At 34.5% G+C, this 24,116-nt stretch overlaps 1 protein-coding gene across 4 annotated transcripts in view; it reads right to left on the reverse strand.

The window, feature by feature from the left end:
- Ubr3 (ubiquitin protein ligase E3 component n-recognin 3) overlaps nt 1–24,116 on the reverse strand; it is a 227,269-nt gene that overhangs the window by 130,626 nt on the left and 72,527 nt on the right. For all 4 annotated transcript variants that reach the window (XM_071619089.1, XM_071619090.1, XM_071619088.1 and 1 more), the window contains 3 exons: nt 9,698–9,784; nt 1,494–1,559; nt 1,312–1,401 (listed from right to left, as the gene is read on the reverse strand). In XM_071619089.1, the coding sequence (XP_071475190.1) occupies nt 1,312–1,401; nt 1,494–1,559; nt 9,698–9,784 (243 nt within the window). The remainder of the gene's footprint in view (nt 1–1,311; nt 1,402–1,493; nt 1,560–9,697; nt 9,785–24,116) is intronic.

Below are 24,116 nucleotides of genomic sequence, written 5' to 3' on the forward strand. Positions count from 1 at the left end.
TCTTAAATATTTTATGACTTAATCATAATATAAACCTGGCATTCTAAGGTTAAAGATATTCAGTTTAAAGGCTGAGGATGCAGCTCAGTGGCACAGAGCTTGCCTAGAATGTGCAAGACCTTAGGTTCCATGTCCAGTACTGGCAGAAAACAAAACCAACCCCCCCCCCAAAAAAAAAAAGTTGTTGGATAAAAAGATACTTAGCCCAAATACATATTTTTAATTTTTTAAAATAAATATTATGTTTTATATAGCCACCTTTTTTGGAGCTTATATGTGAGTTAGTTTTCAAAGATGACTTCTAGATATATTTGTAATATTTTCACTGAAACCTTTCATGAGAAGTTAATGTTCAGTTTCACTTAATTTCTCCCTCAAAAAATGCACACATACATGAAGCTCAGAGAAACACAATGGAATGAGCATAAAAGAAACTTGGCTATTTAAAAATCAACTAATACAACCTACATCTTTAATTCAACCTAACTCAACCTTTGAACAACTCATCTTCAAAATAACTGGAGGTTTTTATAAAAGGATATTAGAATAAATTTTCTTTCTTATATTTCTTATATGACTTGGTTAGGTGCTGGCTAGAATACACAAAATCCTCAAGTCAAAGAATGTCTAAAAGAAGTTCTAAGAAGGTCTTAAAGTGTCAAAAACATACTTTCACTGAATTTATTCCTAAACTTTATCAAAACTCCTCATATATTTATTTCTAATGTTTACTAAAACTAATCAGTCATAACATCACCTTTTACCTGTTCCTAACCCCTAGAGTTGAAATTCAATGATTAACAATCTACAATAGCTAGGAAAAATAAATTGAGATGCAAGTCCCTCTAATGTATATAAAAGACTGGCCCAGAAAATTATAGTGTGAGAACTCAAAGAAAACTTATTGCTTACTAAAGCTAATACTTCTTTCTTCTTTCTCATCTCATTTTACAGATGAGGAAACTGAAGGCCAGTGAGGAAATTTCCCCAAACTGTGAAGAAAATAAAATGTTAGGAATCCCAAAAGCTAGAACCTATTGGGTCCCATGACTTCCAAAACAATGGTAAATATGTTTAAATTCCTCTGTAGTTAAATATAGTGAAAAGAACTCCTAGGGAAATTAAAGCTACATCTCATAAAATAAATTTTAAAAACACCTGAATTAGGCAAAAACACAAGAATTCATTTTTTTTCATGTTTTCAAACATTGTGGCTATAGTAACAATGATAAAGGTACACTAACAAAATAAGAAAAGCATCACTTAGCACAAAAATCCAATTCAAAACTATTTAAAATTTTGAATACATACTTGAATTTGGAGTGGGTGAATCATTAGTTTCATTAACATCTCCTGATCTGGTAAAACAGAATCCAAATCTAGTTCTTGACATTTTACAGCCTAAAAATTATTTAGAAAAAAAATAGTAATTCAATATTTCTCCAAAAATAACAACTTTAAAACAAAACAAATTTGTTTAATGGGAGTCTTACCTTACTCAAAAACATAGCATAGTAACGATGTAGAGGCAGATGAAAAGTGACTTGGTTAGGTGCTGGCTGGAATGAACAAAATCCTCAAGTCAAAGAATATTTAAAAGAAGTTCTAAGAAGGTTTAAAGTGTTAAAATCATACTTTCACTGAATTTATCCCTAAATTTTATCAAAACTTAAAATTTTAGAAGTTATTGCTTTAAAAATCACTACAGTTAGAATTATTACAATTTTAAACACCTAAGTCCTTAACAGAAAGTATATATTATTCATCTTTGAAATTTCTGAAGCATCTATCACAGATTTTTTTCTAACCTAAGCTAAAGCAAATAATCATTATAAAAATGAAATGGAACAGATTACCTTCTACATTAGTCCATTTAGGGACTCTTCAATTACATGCATTATAAACTTGATAGTAATAAGAATAATATACTCAATTAATATTCATTGAGCACTTATTATGTGTTACGTCACCATGCTAATAACTTTACCCATAATACCTCATTTAATTCTCACAAGAATCCTATAGAATAGGAACTATTGATATTTCAACTCAACAATAGAGGATTCAAGCTTAGAAAATATAAGTCACTTCCTAAAGCTTAAAACTGGTAAAATGAGGAGCTAGTCTGGACCTCACTGCTATACAGAGTGTTAAGTGGACCGGACAGCTGGGCACAATGGCTCACACCTATAATCCCAGTGGCTAAGGAGGCTAAGACAGGAGGATCACAAGTTAAAAGCCAGCTTCAGCAAAAGTGAGGTGCTAAGCAACTCAGTGAGACTCTGTCTCTAAATAAAATACAAAATAAGGCTAGGGATGTGGCTTAGTTGCCAATTGCCCCTGAGGGAGGAAGGAAGGGGAGGGGAGGGGAGGGGAGGGGAGGGGAGGGGAGGGAAGAAGGAAAGATGGACTAGATAACTCTAAACTGAAGTACAGATGCAGGGTATCCTTGATTCCTTATTCACCAGCTGGGTGAGACACTCCTTGTACAGGTCAACCCCTATATAGGTCAAACACATCAGCCTCCATAACAAAACTTGATAAATAATATGTCAATAATCTTTGGCAGCCTGTGAATATTATAAAATTTTTATTTTAAATCTGTGACTCCAATGGATCATGATATCACTAAAGGGCAAAAGCACACCATACTTTTCATTCTTATACAAATAAGAAAAATTAAAAAGGTATTATTTGTTCTTAATGCTTTTATCAATTTTCAGTAAGTATTTTCCTATTTAAAAAAAGTTTTATCCAGAGCCAGATACAGTGGCACACACCTGTAATCTCAGCAATTTGGAAGGCTGAGGCAAGAGGATCTTAAGTTCAAGGCCAGCCTCAGCAACTTAGTGAGACTCTGTCTTGAAATTAAAAATAAAAAGGTCTTGGAATATGGCTCAGTGGTAAACTGCCTCTGGGTTCAATTCCCAGTACCAAAAAAAAAAAAAAAAAATCCAGAACATTGTGTCAATAAAATAACATTATATACGTTATAAAGAGTCATAATATGAAATTATTATCTTTGTTAAAACTAATGAGAATAACATGCTCTTCAAAATGTGAAGGATATTAAAAAAGTGTTCTTTTAAAGAAAAATTTGCCCTTGATTACCATAATTATTTTAGTAACACATTCTAAACTAACTAGTTAAACCAGAATTTCCCAAAATTTTCTTTAAAGGCATTTAGGCATAGTCATTAAGAATGCTCTTAAGGCCTCATCTGTATGCATTCAAACCCTAACTCTACCACCTAGAGCCACAAAACTATAAGCAAGCAACTTAATTTCTCTGTGCCTAATAAGTTGCCTGGCCTGTAAAGTGGGAATAATAAACAATAGAATGATTATAAGAAAGAAATAAAATGACACAGTACTTAATACACACTGCTGTGAACTAGTAAACCATGGACTCTATTTTATCTTTGAGGGGTTTAGCATATTGTAAACATATTTTTCTGTAGTGTTAAATTTCATGCTCCCTCTTTGTCAGATTGGTCACTTGATAAATTCCTTTTCTTTCACCCCTAGTATATATACTGGGTGGTCCCTGAATTCCATTTTCCATTTCCTACTGTTCTTGTTACAGATGACTTTATCCAGATTCAAAGCTTTCACCACTAAACCTACCCAGATAATTTCCAAGTCTCAGCAGAAATCACAATCAAGTGTCTATTGAAATCAACACTTAATATACCACAGGGTTTATAAATACAGTGTCCAAACCAAACTCAGCATCTTTGCCCTAAAACTCAATCCTACTTAATGTCTCTTCTCCAGATTCTCTGTAATAACAATCTAAAAAGTAGACTCCTTCCTTCTCAAAAACCTCCTCCTCAAGGCATCAAATTATGATTATTTGATTTTTAAAGTATCTCACAAATCCACTTTCTCTTCTTTCTACACTGCATCTAATCAACCTTAGCTTAGGCTCTCAATGTTTCATGCCTAGATTTCAGCAGTAGCTCCTGCTTCTACTCTTACCCTCTGTAAGACATCTGTTGTGGTGTCTATTTCACTCATGACCATCCATTCCATCTTCTTCAAAACATATCCACACCCCCTTTACCCAGTCTCCATGACCACACATACAGGGATTGGGGACTGAAAGTCAAATTTATAATAGCCACATTTGACTGAACTCAAAACAGGCAGAAGACACCCAATTCAACCAGAATAATGAGTTTCCCTCACTCTTAAAACAGTTTGGAACTGGGACCTAGAGACATTCACAAAACAGCCTTAGAATATGCCTGAAATTGCAACATTAGGCAAATGTAAGAAGACAATATTTCACCACATGAACATGGAAGCAGAGAGGGAGGAAAAAATGAAGCAGATGCATGTAGCAAAGAAAAGGCAAAACAGGTATTTCTATACATCATTCCAACCCATTCCTGAGCTCCAGAGGCCCTAAGATCCCTGAGACATCCCTATGCACTCATTATAAATTATCCCTCCTTTAACTTAAGCTGCTTCAAATTATCTTTGCATTCAAACGAATCCTTTGACTAACATAACTTCTCTCTAGTTAAACCTGTGTATGCTGACAGAAAGTAGTCTTAATAAAATATTAATTCAATATTGAACTTCAGCTCACAATCTTTTAGTGACTCCTTAATGTTTTAGCCTTGTGATAACCTTCCAAATACTTTTTTTTATTATAATCTATTTTTGACTTATAGGTGGAAACAATGTCTTTATTTTATTTTCATGTGGTGCTGAGGATCGAACCCAGGGCCTCACACATGGTAGGTGAGTGATCTACCTCTGAGCCACAACCCCAACCCTAACCTTCCAAATTCTGAGAAGACAAAGCTTACCTTCCCAGTTTCATCTCATGTCACATAAAGTTATGTACCATAAGCAGCGCTGCCTAAGTCACCACAATTTTGTTCCTTTTTTTGGTCTAATTTTTATTGATTTTTTTTAAAGAGAGAGAGAGAGAATGAGAAAGAGAGAGAGAGAGAGAGGGGATTTTTTAATATTTATTTTCTAGTTTTCGGCAGACACACCATCTTTGTTTGTATGTGGTGCTGAGGATCGAACCTGGGCCGCACGCATGCCAGGCGAGCGCGCTACCGCTTGAGCCACATCCCCAGCCCCATTTTTATTGATTTTTTAAAAAATGACAGCAGAATGCATTACAATTCTTGTTACACATATAGAGCACTTTTGTTCCTTAGTTTATGCTATTGCTCTGCCTTGAATGCTATATAGCCCTTCTTCCCACCCCACCCCTGAATTAACATATCTTTAAGACTTTGCTATTGAGTCCTACAAGGTAATCAGAAGCTCCCTTCTGTTGTTCCCACAATACCTGCTCACAACTTCACATAAACACAAATCAAATTAACCATTTACTTATGTTCCACATACTTAAATCAGGGTCTGCTTCATCACTGTCTCCAAGTGTTTACAAAAAAGCAAACATTAAATAAATACTTGCTAAACAAATGTTCTAATATCCTTCTATCAGAGGACTCCAGTCACACGTCTCTGCTACATACTCATAATCACCACCCCACATAATATTCACGTTTGAAGTTTCTTAAATGGTCTGCCTTATAGGAAAATTTACTTTATCCTATTTCTATATAATTACTTGATTCAGCTTATTGAGTTCAATATATATTTTTGCTTAATCTTTACTGTCTTAACTATAATAACTTCTGACATCCACCCACAAGGACAGAAGAACTAATAATTATCATACATGTAATATGTCTCTTAGTCAATCCTCATTGGTTAGTATTATGATAATAGATAAGAAAAATGAACTGAGCAATGTTAAAAAGATTTTAAAAAAAACATACACATAAAAAACAAAATTTTTAAAAATGTGTTTAAGGTCACATAGCTAAATGAACTGTATATAGCAGAGCTACAATTCACATGCCAACCTTCCTGTTCTCAAAAACTGGCATACCTGAAACACTATTAAACAAACAGTTGAGAAATATGAGGTTTAGATCCAAGACCACTAGTAATTTACTACATAACTATAGGCAACTCATTTAATATCTCTGTATCTACACTACATACCTACAAATGAGAGATTAATAAAAGCTTTTAAACATTATATAAAAACAGAATTCATTTTTTGATCTCTTGTGTTCTATGTTTATTTTCTCTTCTGTTAAAATTCAATTTAAATTCTTTATTACATTCAATATCTTCCTAAAATATTTGTGTGAAAAATGTACTATTTCCTTGAATTCAGATACACTGTATATCACAAATGATTCTAATTATCCTTAACTCCACTCTTGAATCCAACTATGAATTAACTTCATGTCATTTACTACATAATCCTGTGTATAATATAACTTTCCCCCACTTCAATCTTCCTATTGTCTCAGTGTTATTGCCATTTCAACAATAGTTTCTAAAGTTGCAAATACCAGTAAGAACTGGGTTGAAAAAAGTCAAAAATTCAGCTGAGGGATTAATCCTGCAGAGGGATAAAGAATACAGAAGGCTAAAAGAAGGATAAAGCTCTCTAGAAACTAGACAGTGTTCTAGGGAGATTCACTCATTATTACCGAAATAAACAAAGTTTAAACTTAAAGAGCAACAATTACTGAAGGGCAAGAATCAAGGTAATCTGATAAAGAGAGACTCAGAATCCAAAAGGACAAAATCCAGATCATCCATGCTGAAGGTTAAGAGTAAACACAAATATTAGACGAAGGGTGGATCAGGGTGGAAGATAATGTAATTTGGGGCAGGAAGGATCAGAGTAAAAGATAAAGAGGGCTCTTTCCTTCCAATATACTCTTAATGCCACTGGGAGGCTAAGAGTGGGCAGGACAAAACACGCATATTTTGCAGGCAGGCAAAATAGACAGAATAAGTGAGGAGCCTGAAGAGGGACATCAGAGCCCAAGTTCAGAACAACTATGTGGGCAAAGGAAGAGGGCTTGAGATGTCAGAGGTTGCTTAGAATGAAAAGGGAGGTGGGGTGCTAATTAACATAGGGAGTATGGCCTGGCATAGGAAGTAAGACCTGAATAGTCATAAAGTCATACGACACCCCCAGGAGAGAATACATGATGATGGAAGTGAGGTTTCTTATTGCTGGGGCATAAATAGAAAAAGGTCTATGGTTTTATAGTAGAATTTTATTTTCTATTTATTTATTTAGCTTACTGTGGGGTGGGTACTGGGGATTAAACCCAGGGTCTTGTGCATTTCTAGGCAACCACCCTACCATGAAGTATAGCCTCCCCACACCTTTGAAATTTAAAATATCTGCTTGAGGGCTCAGCGATAGATTATTTATCTAGCATGAATAAAACCCTTAGATGAATCCCTAATACCAAAACAAACAAAAAAGTGATATAAAGTATCAGTTTGAATTCATAACATTTACTGCACATAGAAAAATAAATATAGAAGTAAATATATATGTATGTGTGTGTATACATAATATACACCATACTCCTAACCGGGGCTTACTATGAGAGCCTGAGAAGACTAACACTCCAATAGTAATGAGCACATCTAGCACCCAGTTTTTGCTTTTAAATATTGTTCTCCACTAAAAGTCACCAGGTAACCTTAAATAAATTACTCATTCCAGAAATGGGTTATAGAATCTATAGTGTGAGCTTGAAACATCTTGTGACATAAAGCATGGAATTACTCAAAGAATTGTGAAACAAGCAAACGGACCCAGAAACCAACTTGAATGGGTTTTTTCTGGCCAAATCTAAAAGAATTTGAGCATTAAATAATAATACTAATGGATTAAAAACCATTAAATAAAATAATTACAGTAATAGAAAAGGTAACCTCATGCTGACGAAGGCTACCAAGCATTATTCTAATCAAGTGATCAAAGAGAACATCATCAGGACTAACATAAATCATAAGTTACCAGTTACAATTAAAAGACTACAACTTCACTATGTCATATTTCTAAAAATGATATATAATCTGAATCTAATCATGAGACAAACCCAAACTGAGGAACATTCTACAAAATGATTGATCTACATGCTTTAAAATGTCACAGTTCAGGATAGGCATGATGGTGCACAGCTGTATTCCCGGTGACTTGGGGGGCTGAGGCAGGATAATTGCAAATTTGGGCCCAGTCTCAGCAACTTTAGCAAGACCCTAAGCAATTTAGCAAGAGCCTGTCTCAAAGTTTAAAAAATTAAAAAAGGGCCAGACACAGTGGCACACTCCTGTAATCCCGGCAGCTTGGGAGGCTTGGGCAGGAGAATTGTGAGTTCAAAGCCAGCCTCAGCAATTTAATAAGGGCCTAAGCAATTCAGCAAAACCCTGTGTCCAAATAAAATACTAGAAAGGGGGTTGTGGCACGATGGCTAAGCACCGTTGGATTCAGTCCTGAGTGTCAAAAAAAAAAAAAAAAATTAAATTAAAAAAGGACTGAGGGGCTGGGGTTGTGGCTCAGCGGTAGAGCACTCACCTAGCACATGTGAGGTACTGGGTTTGATCCTCAGCACCACATAAAAATAAATAAATAAATAAATAAAATAAAGGTATTGTGTCCAACTACAACTAAAAGAAAAAAAAATTAAAAAGAGGACTGAGGAGATATAGCTCAATGGTAAAGTGCCCCTGGATTCAATCCTAGATACAAGTGAAAAAAAAAAAAAAAAAGGAAGAAGAAGAAGAAGAAGGAGAAGGAAGGAAGGAAACAAAAATGAAAAGAAAAACTGAGAAAGTATTCCAGAAGGAGACCAGAGACTAGAGGCAGGAAATCAAATTGCAAAATTTGATTCTGAACCGAATTCTTTTGCTATAAAGGACATCACTGAACAACTGCTAAAATAAGTGATTAGATGATAATAATATAGTACTGAATTTTACAGTTGTAGTCTGGTTATAGGAGAACATATCTTTGAAGGAAATATACACTAAAGTGCTTGGAAGTCATAGGGTGTCAAGTCAACAAATTAACTGTTCAATGATTCTAGAAAAGAAACCTATTTCCACTATCAACTTCCAAATAAATTTGTGATTGTGTCAAAATTTAAAAAAAAAAAAAAAAGGAAAAGAAAAAAAGAAAGACAATTCTACTCCTCTCCATAAACACAAATATACACACCCCTACCTGCCCAAGGTTCGGAAAGGAGATTGGGAGGTGAGGGGCAGTGCTGTCTAAACATATTTGTTTCTCTGTATATAACATATTCTGACCCTACTTCATAAGATGAATAAAAAGGGCTCCTGGTAAACTTGACTAATAAAAGTAATCACTTATTCAATTCACACATAAAATGTCCTGTGCCAACTCTTCTCTATTATTAATAAAAATTACCTTTGTTCAAGTGTATCTTTTCAACCTCTAAAAAAAATACTGTCCAACTAAAAGTTGTAATATATTTTTCTTTATCTCCCCTATCTTATTCAAATTTGCACTGACATTTTTATCTCTTCAACTGAAATTAATCTTCACTTCTGAGAAATAATGACACACATACACATAACATAAAAAGAAATCATGCCTGTTCTAAGAAAGAAGCAGACATAAATACTACATTCTGGAATTTTCTAAACGTCAAAAACTAATCTCCCCTTTTAATTTACCCCTTTTAAAGCGAAATAATATTATGTTAATTCTGACTTCTTTCCCTTATTCCATTAAAAAATTCATAATTTTTTATGTGAAAGGAGATTTAACATTTTTCTTAAATGCTTTTGCATATATCAAAAATATACATACCTCATCTACGAAGTTTATCGCATCAAACCAGTCTTGAAGGGCTTCAAGGCAATATCTTACAACATTTCGGGTATATTCTTGAGTTTCCTAAAATAATATGTAAATTTTACAATATGTAAATGTAAATATTTCAATACCAAATTATATTTAATGCATGATAACGGTATACATTGCAGATATGGTAAAATGTATATATTTTCAAGATAACCATTATATTTGGCATTTCAAGAAATCATCCCTTCAAAAGATAATGACAGGAAAAGAAAAAAGACAATTCCATTCCTCTTCATAAACACACAAATACACACTCCTACATGCCCAAGGTTCAGAAAGGAGATTTGGAGTGAGGGTGAGGACAAATATGAAAATTAAAGAATACAATTTTTGCTTCCTTTTATATAACATATCCTAAAAATGAGTCAAAGTTGATAAAGAGAGAAAGCGAGACATTAGACTTCCAAGCAGGAACCTTCAGTGCACTAGCGATAAGAGAGTGAATTAAAAATGGATGATGGTGAGAAGAAAGAAGATTTTTGTTTAGAAGTGTGCCCGGTGCCACTCTGAGAGAAAAGGGAGTCAAGCAAAAACTGTGTCAAATCTCCATGAACTGTCAGGGCTGAAGACAGGTCAGGCTGTTGGATTCTCTCACTCAGCCACCAATAAGAATAAAGGAAAAGAGATATACACTGATGGAGTATTTGGAGAATCCCAAAATGTACATCCCTGGAGCAAAAATTATCTTCACTGGCATTAAGGAGAAAGGAGAAAAGCAGACTTAATAACTTACCTCAAAAAAGTTACTAATAAATAATAGCCACTGCCATATTTATCATAAAACAGAAATTTCTCATGGCTTTTTAATGTGTACCATATTTAACTGTTATCATACACCAGAATTCAGATCATGATGGCTGACAGGATATTTTTTGTCAGTCCCGATTTAAGTAAATTTAGCCTGCAGTTAAATAAAAAAAAATTTAAATGGACTCAAATTAGGTTCTATTTTAAGAAACCCCCATAATGGTACAAATTGGTAAATATGGGGCTGGGGTTGTAGCTCAATGGCAGAGCACTTGCCTCGAATATGTAGGCACTGGATTGGATCTCAGCACCATATAAAGATAAATAAACAAAGATATTGTGTCCATGTATAAATAAAAAATATTTTAAAAAAACAAATTGGTAAATGTAATTGTTTAATTGACAGAGAGTCTCTTCTGGGCTGATGAAAATGTACTGAAACTAGCCAACGGTGATGACTACTCAATGTGAATATACTTTGAACTTTAAACCTAAAAATGGTTAAAGTGCACATTTTATAAAATTAAAAAAGGAAAGCAAAACATGAATACTGTAATTAGCCTGTGATATCTTGGCTTACAACACAATTTGGAAGAAGAAATGATAGGTATGAGCCATTAGAAATAAAGGTACTATGAAAGGCAATTAAAATGTTTTATGGTAAAATGGACCCACTGAAATAAGAAAGTTTTAAATTAAATGAAAACATAAATCAAGAGAAGGCTCTCATAAATAAATAAATAATAGGGAAAGGATTTGAATAGACATTTCTCCCAAGAAAATATACAAATAGTTAATTAGTACATGAAAATATGTTTAAAACCATGGAAAACTGTGAACGAAAACCAAAAGCCAGGCACAGTTGCACATGCCTATAATCCCAGAGGAGGCTGAAACAGTAGGACTGAGAGTTCAGCAACGCCAAGGTGCAAAGCAACTCAGTGAGAATCTGCCTCTAAATAAAATACAAAATAGGATTGGGGGTGTGGCTCAGTAGTCAAGTGCCCCTGAGTTCAATCCCTGGTATCAAATACACACACACACACACACACACACACACACACACATACCCCACTTCATACCCATTAGGATGACCATAATTTTTAAAATGTAAAATAAAAACTATGTGTTAACAAGAATGTAGAGAAATTAGAAAACTCATACATTGTTGATGAGAATATAAAATGGTGCATCTGCTAAAAAAAAATACTTTGGCAATTCTTCAGCAAGTTAAATATAAGAGTTGCCATATAAATAAGCATTCCACTGGTACATACTATACTTAAGAGAACTGGAAACATGTTCACATAAAAATTATATGCAAATGCTCACAGACGCTATATTCATAGTAGTCAAAAATGTAAAATAAATCCAAATGTCTATCAACTGATAGACAAATAAAATCTGGAATATCCATATAATGGACTACTATTCAGCCATAAAAAGGAATGGATTGTTGATAATGCTGCAATATAGTTGAACCTTCAAAACATTACACTAAGTAAATGGGCCAAGGAACTGAACAGACACTTCTCAGAAGAGGATATACAATCAATCAACAAACATATGAAAAAAATGTTCATCACCTCTAGCAATTAGAGAAATGCAAATCAAAACTACTCTAAGATATCATCTCACTCCAGTCAGAATGGCAGCTATTATGAAGACAAACAACAATAAGTGTTGGCGAGGACGTGGGGAAAAAGGTACTCATACACTGCTGGTGGAACTGCAAATTGGTGCAGCCAATATGGAAAGCAGTATGGAGATTCCTTGGAAATCTGGGAATGGAACCACCATTTGACCCAGCTATCCCTCTCCCCGGTCTATACCCAAAGGACTTAAAATCAGTGTACTACAGAGACACATCAATGTTTATAGCAGCACAATTCACAATAGCTAAACTGTGGAACCAACACAGATGCACTTCAGTACATGAATGGATAAAAAAATGTGGCATATATACACAATAAAATTTTACTCAGCAATAAGAGAGAATAAAATCATAGCATTTTCAGGTAAATGGATGGCGTTGGAGAAGATAATGCTAAGTGAAGTCAGCCAATCCCCCCCAAAAAAATGCCAAATGTTTTCTCTGATATAAGGAGACTGATTCATAGTTGGGTAGGGAGGGGGAGCACGGGAGGAATAGAGGAACTCTAGATAGGGCAGAGGGGTGGGAGGGAAGGGGAGGGGAAGAGTAGGTTAGCAAGGATGGTGGAATGTGATGGACATCATTATCTAAAGTACATGTATGAAGACACGAATTGGTGTCAACATACTTTATATACAACCAAAGATATGAAAAATTGTGCTATATATGTGTAATAAGAATTGTAATGCATTCCGCTGTCATTTATTTTTTAACAAATCAATTAAAAAAAAAGATTTAAAAAAAAATTACACTAAGTAATACCCAGACACAAGAGGCCACCCATGAAATGTCCTGATTAGGCAGATTCATAGAGACAGAAGTAGATAAATGGTTTCCAGGGGATGAGAGGAAGTTGGAATTGGGAAGTAAGAAGTTTCTTTTGGGAGTGATATAAATGATGAAAATAGTGGTAATGGTTGCACACTTTTGGGAATACACTAGAAACCACTGAATTGTATAGCTTAAAGTGGTTGAAATGGCATTTTTTTATGAATTATATCCTAATTTTAAAAATTGTTTTGAAGTATTTGGGGGGCATCAATGAATAAAATAAAACTGTAGTGTCAAACACATTAAATTCATAGGCTATGTAAGTAAATTATTCACACACACACACAGAAAAACTGAGTCTCACCTTTTTTTTTTTTTTTTTTTTTTTTTTTTTTTTGGTACCAGGGATTGAACTCAGGGGCACTCAACTACTGAGCCATACCCCCAGCCCTACTTTGTATTTTATTTAGAGGCAGGGTCTCACTGAGTTGCTTAGTGCCTTGAGGTTGCTGAGGCTGGCTTTGAACTCTCAATCATCCTGTCTCATCCTCCTAATAAGCAGCTGGGATTATAGGCATGCACCACTGTACTGGCCTCAAGTTCATTTTTTACTTCTCGTTTACTCCCTTGGTCCCATGTCCTGTTGATTCTTCCATAATATTATCATATAGGTTCTCAACTATTGTTACTGTATCCAACCAGACCAAGCATCACTTATCTGGTCACAAGGCTGACAGTCTCACTCTGTTTCAGTCTATTCTGTATGAGATTCATCTTCATAGAAATATTATTTTATACATTCTATTCCCCAACTCTCAATTTAAAAAATTTAATTGTACTTATAAGTTACCATAAATAATCTGTCTTAACCAAATTAAAGTGCCAAATAATTCATGGATTAAAAAAAAAGAAAGAAGAAAACACCAAATATTCTCCCATTATGTCAAGGATTTGAGTTAACAGTGTTCCATTCTACACTCTTAGCACAAGTATGAACTGGTACAACCCACTTGGAGAACAATTGGACAAGTAGGTACCAAGAGTATTTTAAGATGACCAGTTAATTCCATTTCTATAGTATATTTTTACATTCAGAGTATGTCTCCCAACTTCCCATTACCACCATACCAATCCTGGGGAAAAAAAAAATGGTGGCTTATACTTAATAGTTTTATGACCTTTAGCAAATGTACATTTTATGATTCTCAGTTTCTCCAAAAGTAAAAATGGGCATACTACTACTTGCCTCCCAGCACTATTATAAAGATGCAAATGAAATGATCCATAAAAAATATTCTGTGAAGAGAGAGGATAGCACATTAGAGGAAGGATGTACTTTCCAGCAGCTCATCAGCATTTGACTTACAAAGCGGGAAAACTGTTTCTCAGTGAGCCAACATCTGCTAACTACCTCCTTTTCCTCTGATAGCATTTTTTTTAATATTTCAAACTTTTTCCCACCTTTCCACCTGTTTTCCTTTTCTTAAGAAACTGAGATCGCACTAATACAATTACATGGTTTATGTAAATCATACCCTATTTATGTTGATGTAATTATTAATACAGTAGACAACATATTAGATACCTGATGTTAAATACCTGATCTAGTTCATAGTTGTGTGTTGCTGTCACTGATGTTAAATGCTGACCTCACCTTTCCTATATAGGAGACAATTAAGATTACAGATGTCAAAGTAAATATCAGACATCTATCTTAAAACTCTATGTCTGGGGGCTGGGGATGTGGCTCAAGCGGTAGCGCGCTCGCCTGGCATGCGTGCGGCCCGGGTTCGATCCTCAGCACCACATACAAACAAAGATGTTGTATCTGCTGAAAACTTAAATAAATAAATAAATAAATAAAAATTCTATGTCTGGCCAGGTGCACTAGCACATGGCTATAATCCCAGCATCTCAGGAGGCTAAGGCAGAAAAATCCCAAGTTCAAAGCCAGTCTCAGCAACTTGAAGAGGAGAGGCTCTATGTAACTTATTGAGATCCTGTCTCAAAAAATAAAAAGGGCTAGGGATGTAGTTCAGTAGTTAAGCTTCCCTGGGTTCACTCCCAAGTACCAAAAAAAAAAAAGGACATCTATTACCAACTTTAGTATTATTCCTGGATTAACCCTCCTTCTAAAAGGGGATGGAAAGTGATTGTGACACTTCAAGATTATAGAGATCCTGCTACTGAGAAATGCTCATAATCCAAACAACAGACAAACTTAACCCACACATGATCTAGCCTCCCTTGAGACTAAACATTACTTCAACTCATAGAGTTGGGGAGATAAATACCCCAAACCAAAAACCAAGCTCCAAGAAGGAACAATCAGAGGGGAACTTCTGGTTCCCCCAACTGTCAACATCTACTCATATACCAAAAACAGAGAGAAATCCTAGAATAAAAAAAGAACTATTACACATATAAGGACACACATATAAAAAAGGATGGAGAATTCACCTGAATTAATACCCAACATAAGGAAACAGGAAAACAAATCTCCGCACAAAATTAATAATCCCCCAACAAAGAATCCTACAGATATGGAAATGGATGAAATTCCAGAGAAAGATTATTTTTTAAAAAAATGATTATTAAAATGTTGAATGAAGGGGGGAAAATTACTGATTATTACAATATTCCATGAAGTAAAAGAAGATCTAAGCCATTTCATTAAAGAAATAGAAATACTGAAAGCCAGAAGGGGTGAAGCACACCTGTAATCCCAACAGCTCGAGAGTCTGAGACAGGGCAATCAAGAGAATTAAAAGCCAGCCTCAGCAAAGGAAAGGCGAGTTGCTAAGCAACTCAATGAGAGACGCTGTCTCTAAATAAAATACAAAATAAGGCTGGGGATGTGGCTCAGTGATCAAGTGCCTCTGAGTTCAATGCCCGGTACCCAAAATAAATAAATAATTTATATATATATATAAAATAAGTCAATCAGAACTCCTGAAAATGAAAGACACAATGACTTAAATTAAAAATTCACTTGAGTGCTGGGGTTGTGGCTCAGTGGTAGAGCACTTGCCTAGCATGTGTGAGGCACTGGGTTCAATTCTCAGCACTGCATATAAATAAATGAATAAAATAAAGGTCCATCAACATGTTTAAAAAAATTTTTTTTAAATTCACTTGAAAGTATCACTAACACATTAGATTATGTAAACAGAACTTCAGACCTTGAGATAGATCCTCAGGCCTTGTAGACAGAATACATGATTGAGTAGACAAAATACCACAAAAGAAAAAAATGATAGAACATGACCAGAATATACAAGAATTCTGGCACAACATCAAGAGACCAAACCTGAGAATCACTGGGATAGAAGAGAACATGGAGATGCAGGCTAAAGTCATTAAGAACATTTTCAATGAGATAATAACAAAAAAATTTTCCCCATATCAGAAATGACATTCACATACAGGAAACATATAAAACTCCAAATAGACCTGATCAGAAAAGAAATCACCAAGACATCATAATCAAAATGTCCAGCATAGAAAATAAGGAAAGAATATTAAAAGCTGCCAGAGAGAAATATTTAGAGGCAAACCAACAAGGCTAACTTCTAATTCTGAACTCAAACACTAAAATCAAGGAGAGCCTGGAAAGAAAAAAAAAAAAAAAATCTCAATATTCCCAAATAGATAAAAATCAAGAGAAGACTAATCTTCTAAACAAAAATCAAAACAAAATAAAATAATCAAAACGGCAGCAAATCACAACACATATCCATAATAACACTGAATATAAATGGTCTCAACTTCCCAATTAAAAGACATAGATTAGCAGAATGGAACAAAAAACAAGATTCAACTATACGCTATTTGCAAGAGGTGTTCATCTCATAGGCAAAGATATTCACAGCTGAAGGCCAAAGGATGGAAAAAATATTCTACACAAATGGGGTCCATAAACAAGCTAGAATAGTTACTCTCATATCTGACAAAGCTGAATTCCAAATAAAAACTAATCAGAAGTGACAAAGAAGGCTATTACATCCTGGTAAAGGGAACAATCTAACAAGAAAATAAAACAGTAGCATATATATATATATATATATATATATATATATATATATATATATATATATATATACTGTCAGGTCGATGGAGATGGCTGAGGAACAAAGCACCAAGCAATCCGGGCGACACAGAAACACCAATCAGATGCTGACAAAACCACCTGTCAATCAGCGGGGTCTCCTGACCAATCCTGGATCTTAGCCAGCCCCCCACTACCAACAACTCCAGTAGGACATGGGACTCTAAAAACCCCTTTTCCTGTCCCAAGCCCTCCTTTCCTGCTCTAAGCCCAATAAAAATTCCAGTCCAGTAGAGCCCCAGTGTGCTTCTCCTCAGACCCACCCTTTTGGTCTAAGGGTCTTGCCTGGGAGCGAAATCTCAATAAAGCCTCATTCAGCAGCCATTTTAAATCTGCCTCCTTTTGGTCACCACTGTCTGACCTTACATGTACCTCAAATATCAATTCATCCAGTTGCATTATTTAAAAAAAAAAAAACAAAAAATACTCCTTGACTTTAAATCCTAGATAGACCCAAAAAATAATAATGGGTGATTTCAACACACCCTTATCACCAGAAGACAGGTCATCAAAGCATAAAATCAATAAAAATATATGCAACATAAAAAATACTATAAATCAAAATACCTAATAGACTCCTATAGAATATTTCATCCCAAAATAGTTTAATTTCCCCTTCTTCTCAGCAGCTCATAGACTCTTTCACAAAATAGACCATATTCTAGGTTATAGGTCTTAGAAAATACACCACCCTCAAAAAAATCAGTATAATTCCATGCATCCTAGTAGACCATAATGGAATGAAATGAAAAATCCACAACAAGAAAGATAATAGAAATCACATAAAAAGATGGAGATTAAACATTACTCTTTTAAATAAAGAATGGATCAAAGAAGGAATGAGAAATATAATCAAATAATCACAGAAACAACAAATGAAAATAAAGGAATAACATATCAAAATCTCTGGGATAGTATTAAAGCAATACTTTAATACTAATAATAGAGGAAAATTCATTGCAAAATTGAGTGCCTACAGTAAATAAAGAGAGAATGAGAGATTCCAAATAAATAAGCTTATGCTCCACCTCAAGACCTGAGAAAAAGAAGAAAAAGCCAGGCATGTTGGCACATGCCTGTAATCCCATTGGCTTGGGAGGCTGAGGCAGGAGGATCACAAGTTCAAAGCAAGCCTCAGCCTCAGCAAGTTAGCAAGGCCTTACAAAGCTTAGCAAGACCCTGTCTCAAAATTTAAAAAATTTTAAAAGGGTTGGGAATGTGGCTCAGAAGTTAAGTACCCTTCAGTTCTATCCCTGGTATACAAAAAAAAAAAAACTACTCCAGAGTATCAGTAGGAGACAGAAAATAATAAAGATCAGAGCCAAAATTAATGAAATTGAGAATGAACAAACAATACACAGTATCAATAGAACCAAGAGTTGGTTCTTCAAAAAGATAAATAAGATTGATAAACCCTTAGCCAAACTAACCAAAAGAGAGAAGACCGAAATCAACAAAATTAGAGATAAAAAAAATGAGATATTACCACAAACATTCCTGAAAACCAGATGATCATTAGAAACTATTTTAAAAATTTATACTCCAATAAACTGCAAAATCTAGAAGGCACTGACAAATTTCTAACACATGACCTGCCCAAATTGCACCAGGAAAATAGAGAAAACCTAAACAGTAGCTGGGGTAATAGCTCAGCAGCAGAGCACTTGTCTAGCATGTAAGGCACTGGGTTCGAACCTTAACACCACATAAAAATAAATAAATAAAGGCATGCTGTCCGTCCATAACTACCAAAAAAAAAAAAAAAAAAGCCCTAAACAGGCCAATATCAAGTAATGAAACAAACAGCACTTAAAAGCCTACCAATAAAGAAAAGCTCAGAACCAGCTGGATTCTCAACGGAGTTCTACCATACCTTTAAAGAAGAACTAACACTAGTCTTTCTCAAATTATTCCATGAAAAAGAAAGGTAGAACAACTCCCAAACACATTCTATGAAGCCAGTATAACTCTGATACTAAAATCAGACAAAGAAACATCTAGGAAAGAAAACTACAGACCAGTATCCCTGATGAATACAGAAGCAAATTTCTTAATAAAACATTAGCAAACTGCATTCAAAAACACATTAAGAAGATAATACACCACGATCAAATGGGCTTCATCCCAAGTATGCAAGATGGGTTCAACATATGCAAATGAACAAATGTAATTCACCACTTAAATAGAAATGAGAATAAGAATATGATCATTTCAATAGATACAGAAAAGGCCTTTGATAAAAGGCAGTAATGATTCATGTTAAAACCACTGGAGAAACTAGGGATAAAAGGAAATTACCTTAACATTATAAAGGTTATATATGACAAACCTAAAGTCAACATCACACTGAACAGAGAAAACTGAAAGCTATTCTTCTAAAAACAGGAACAAGACAAGGATGTCCACTCTCACCACTTCTATTCATTATAGTTCTTGAAACTCTAGCCAGAGCAATCAGGCAAGAGAAGGAAATTAAAGGAATACAAATAGAAAACAAAGAGCTCAAACTATCTCTGTTTGCTGATGACATGATCCAATATCTAGAACACCCCAAAAAAATTCTACCAGAAGACTTCTAGTGCTGAGAAATGAATTTAGCAAAGTAGCAGGATACAACATTAGCCCTCATAAATCAGTAGCTTTTTTTAATACTCCAACAGCAATTCAGCTGAGAAAGAAATTAGAAAACCATTTATTTCAAAATAACCTGAAAAAGAATAAAATACCTGGGAATTAATCTAACAAAAAATGTGAAAGAGGAGCTGGGGTTGTGGCTCAGTGGTAGAGCATTCGCCTAGCATATGAAAGGTGCTTGGTTCAATCCTCGGCACCACATAAAAATAAATAAGTAAAATAAAGGTATTGTGTCCAAATACAACTAAAAAAAAATTTTTTTTTAAATGTGAAGAACCTCTACAACAAAACCTATAGAACACTGAAGAAAGAAATTGAAGAAGACCTCAGAAGATGGAAGAGTCTTGGGTAGGCAAAATTAATATGCCAAAATGGTTACACTACCAAAAGCACACATATATATAATATATATACAATAATATATACATATATTATATACATATAGTATATACATTATATATATACAAATATACACATTCAATGCAATCACCACCAAAATACTAATGACATTCTTCACAAAACTAGAAAAAAATCTAAAATTCATTCTGAAGAATACAGACCCAGAATAGTCAAAGCAATTCTGAACAAGAAAAACAATGTAGGAGGCATCACAATACCTGATCTCAAATTATACTACAGAGCTACAATCACAAAAATAGCATGATATTAGCATCAAAACAGACGTGAAGACCAACAGAATAGAATAGGAGATACAGAGACAAACCCACATACTTACAGCTATCTGATACTTAACAAAGGTTCCATAAATACACTGGAGAAAAGGTAGCCTTTTTAACAAATCGTGCTGGGAAAACCGGATATCCATATGTAGAAGAATAACATCAAACACCTATCTTTCAGCTTGCACAAAAGTCAAATCAAATGGCTCAAAGACTTAGGAATTATTCCAGAAAACCTTGTGACTGCTAAAAGAAAACTCCATTATACAGGTGGACAGGTACCAACGTTCTCAACAATACCCTTACAGCTTAAGCAATAAAACCAAAAGTTAAGTGGGATGCCATCAAATTAAGAATCTTCTGCACAGCAAAAAGAAGGCCTACAGAATGGAAAAAAAAAAAAAAAATCTTTGCCAGTACTCCTCTGACAAGTGTGTGTGTGTGTGTGTGTGTGTGTGTGTATCCAGAGTATATATCTAGAATGTTAAAAACTAAAAAAACTCAATACCAAAAAAAAACATATAACCCAATCAATAAATGAGCAAAAGAACTATACAGAAATTTTTCAAAAGAAGAAACACAACTGACAGACAAATACATGAAAAAATGCCCAACATCTCTAGTAAATGCAAATCAAAACTAGACTAAGGGACTAGTGTTGTAGCTCAGTGGTAGAGTGCCCAGCATGTGTGAGGCACTGGGTTCAATCCTCAGCACCACATAGAAATAATCAAATAAAATAAAGGCATTGTGTCCATCTAAAACTAAAAAAAAAAACATTTCACTCCATCAGAATGGCAATTATCAAGAGCAGGAATAGCAATAATGCTCATGAGGATGTGGGAGGGAAAGGTACACTTGCACATTGTTGGTGGGACTTCAGACTAGTATAATCTAGAAAGCAATATGGAGATTTAAAAAAAAACTAGAACAGAACCACCATATGGCCCAGCTATCCCACTCCTCAGTATTTATCAAAAAGAACTAAAATCAGCATAATATAGCAATATAGCCACTTCCATGTTTATAGCAGCACAATTCACAATAGCCAAATTATGGATCAACTCAGATGCCCATCATAGATGAATGGATCAAGAAAATGTGGTATACATACATAATAGTGTTTTTTATATTTTTTTTAGTTGTAGGCAGACATAATACCTTTATTTTATTTATGTTTTCATGTGGTGCTGAGGATTGAACCCACACATGCAAGGCAAACGCTCTACCAACTCAGCTATAACCCCAACCCACAACAGTGTTTTTTTTTTCTCAGCCATAAGAAAAATGAAATGATGGCATTGCCAATAAATGGCTAGAAATGGAGAAAATATGTTAAGTGCCATAAGTCAGACTCAGAAAATCAAAATATTTTCTCTCATGTGGAAGTTAAAGCAAAACAATGGGAAAAAAGTAACTGGGGAGGGAATCAGATATCATAAAAACATATGGAAGTTCAGTGGAGTAGGAGGAGAACAAGAGGGAAAAAGGGAATGGGGAAGAAATAAGGAATGAATTTAACAAAATCATATTATTTGTACCAAAGTGAATTTCACTTTAGGTATATGTAGAAAGTACTAATTAAAAATAAATAAAGAAAGAAGTAAAAGGAAATCAGTAGAGTGGAAAGGCAGACTAAAGGAAGTGAGGAGGGGAGAAAATGGGAAGGGAGATGGAAGTTGAAATCAAATTCCTTGCACACATATGATTTTGTCAAAATGAACCCAAATACTATGTATAATTATAATGCTCTAATAAAATATTTTTAAATATTCTGTTACATCTTAACACTATGAGATACCAAGTAGTTAACTGCTCCAAGAAGTCAAGACAGTATTTGATGTCTATAAAGTTTGCAGTAATTGAAAGTTGCCACTAGATGGAGATTTTCCAACTTATTTGTTCCCATCAGAAAATAAAATTAATAAAATTCTAAAACTGTGTCATGCTTTAGTCAATACGCTTTTATTAGGCTGTTATTAAAAGTGATGCTCCACCAACTGAAATACCTGGGTACTATTACTTTTTTAACTAGAACTTAATGTTTTTAAGACTCAAATAGTATTCAGGGCAATCGCACAGACATAATTTAATCACATGAAATTTCCTTTTATGTTGCTTATTCCTTTAGTTTTATATTTTACAGGGGAGAATATGAACAGAGAAATACCTTTTAAACTTTAAATAACCTTCTAGTTTTCATTTCTAAAACTTGTCAGCACTATTGCTAAAAAGCTCTGGAAATTCTTGCTTACAAAATAAGTATAGCAAAGTGGTTAATGAAATCAGACAGATTTCAAATTCAACTTTCTCTTATAGCTATGTGAATTTGACAAGTTGTCTTACCTCTGAAAGAAAGGCATGATGGTACATACTTCATATGAAATACTGTAAAGATTAGAAGAGAATATATGTAAAGTGTCAAGTACAATGCCTGGTATAGTGTGGGTGCTGCTCAAGAGAAAGTTTGTTTTAGGATCTAGATGCTCCTTTCATAAAGAAATTACTCTCTGAGATATTGTCAGGACAATATAAGTCTGTTTTCTCACTGCCCTCTTAACTTCTTAGGTTAAGGGAACCATAGCACATTACAATCTGGGCCTTCAGAGCTGAAATATTAACTACTGCATGGAAATAATGGTTTTTCATTATCAGAAATTATCCCAGTTTCACAATCCAAATTTGTCCTAAACACAGTTGTCAGAATAATCTTCCTAAAATAGTGATCTTTTCATATCAGTATCACGTCAAACCACCTTCCTGAATCATCGTCTTCCATTGGTATGCAGGACACTGCATTCTTCTGGTTTTTCTTCTATCCCTCTCCCATAAATATTTGTTTGTATGTTTGTTTGGGGGTACTGGGGATTGAACTCAAGGGCACTCATCCACTGAGCCACACCCCCAGCCCTATTTTTGTGTTTTATTTAGAGACAGGATCACACTGAGTTGCTTTAATGCCACTCTTTTGCTGAGGCTGGCTTTGAACTCACTATCCTCCTGCCTCAGCCTCCTAAAAAATGGGATTAGAGGCCAGCACACTGCTCCCAGCTCTCTCTGATATTTAAATGTCATTTTTTCTTTAGAGTTCATGTCTCCTCTTTCCCTACTTGATCTCGTCCCATTCCCTAGTGATAAATATAATCTATATATCAATGAATCTAGAATTTATAAACAGTCCAGACTTCTCTTTCGAGCATGAGACTTACAATTGTCACTTCATAATTTCCACTTGAATGTTTCACAGGCTTCTCAAACTTAACATATCTAAAATTAATTTGAACCTCTCTAAACTTTCTTTTCTAACGGTCTCTTCTACTTCTACAAACATTACCCCACACATAGTTACCCAAAAGTTTCTCTTCCTCAACAATAACATACAACCCATCACACCAAGTTTATTGATCCTACCTCCAAATTATAACTTTTCAAAAGAAATCAAATCTCAATGTTTATATTCAAGTTTATGTTTAACATTTCATGTTTAAACTATTACCAGGCATTTTTTTAATTTAATTTTTTTTTAAAGAGAGAGTGAGAGAGGGGGAGAGAGAGAATTTTTTTTTAATATTTATTTTTAGTTATTGGCGGACACAACATCTTTGTTTGTATGTGGCGCTGAAGATCGAACCCGGGCCGCACACATGCCAGGCGAGCGCGCTACCGCTTGAGCCACATCCCCAGCCCACCAGGCATCTTTTAAATAAATAATAATTATATATATATTTGGGGAGCTACAATGTGATATTTGTATATATGTGTACACTATAG

This window comes from Marmota flaviventris, chromosome 11 (assembly GCF_047511675.1).
Source record: "Marmota flaviventris isolate mMarFla1 chromosome 11, mMarFla1.hap1, whole genome shotgun sequence".
NCBI classification, from domain to species: Eukaryota; Metazoa; Chordata; class Mammalia; order Rodentia; family Sciuridae; genus Marmota; species Marmota flaviventris.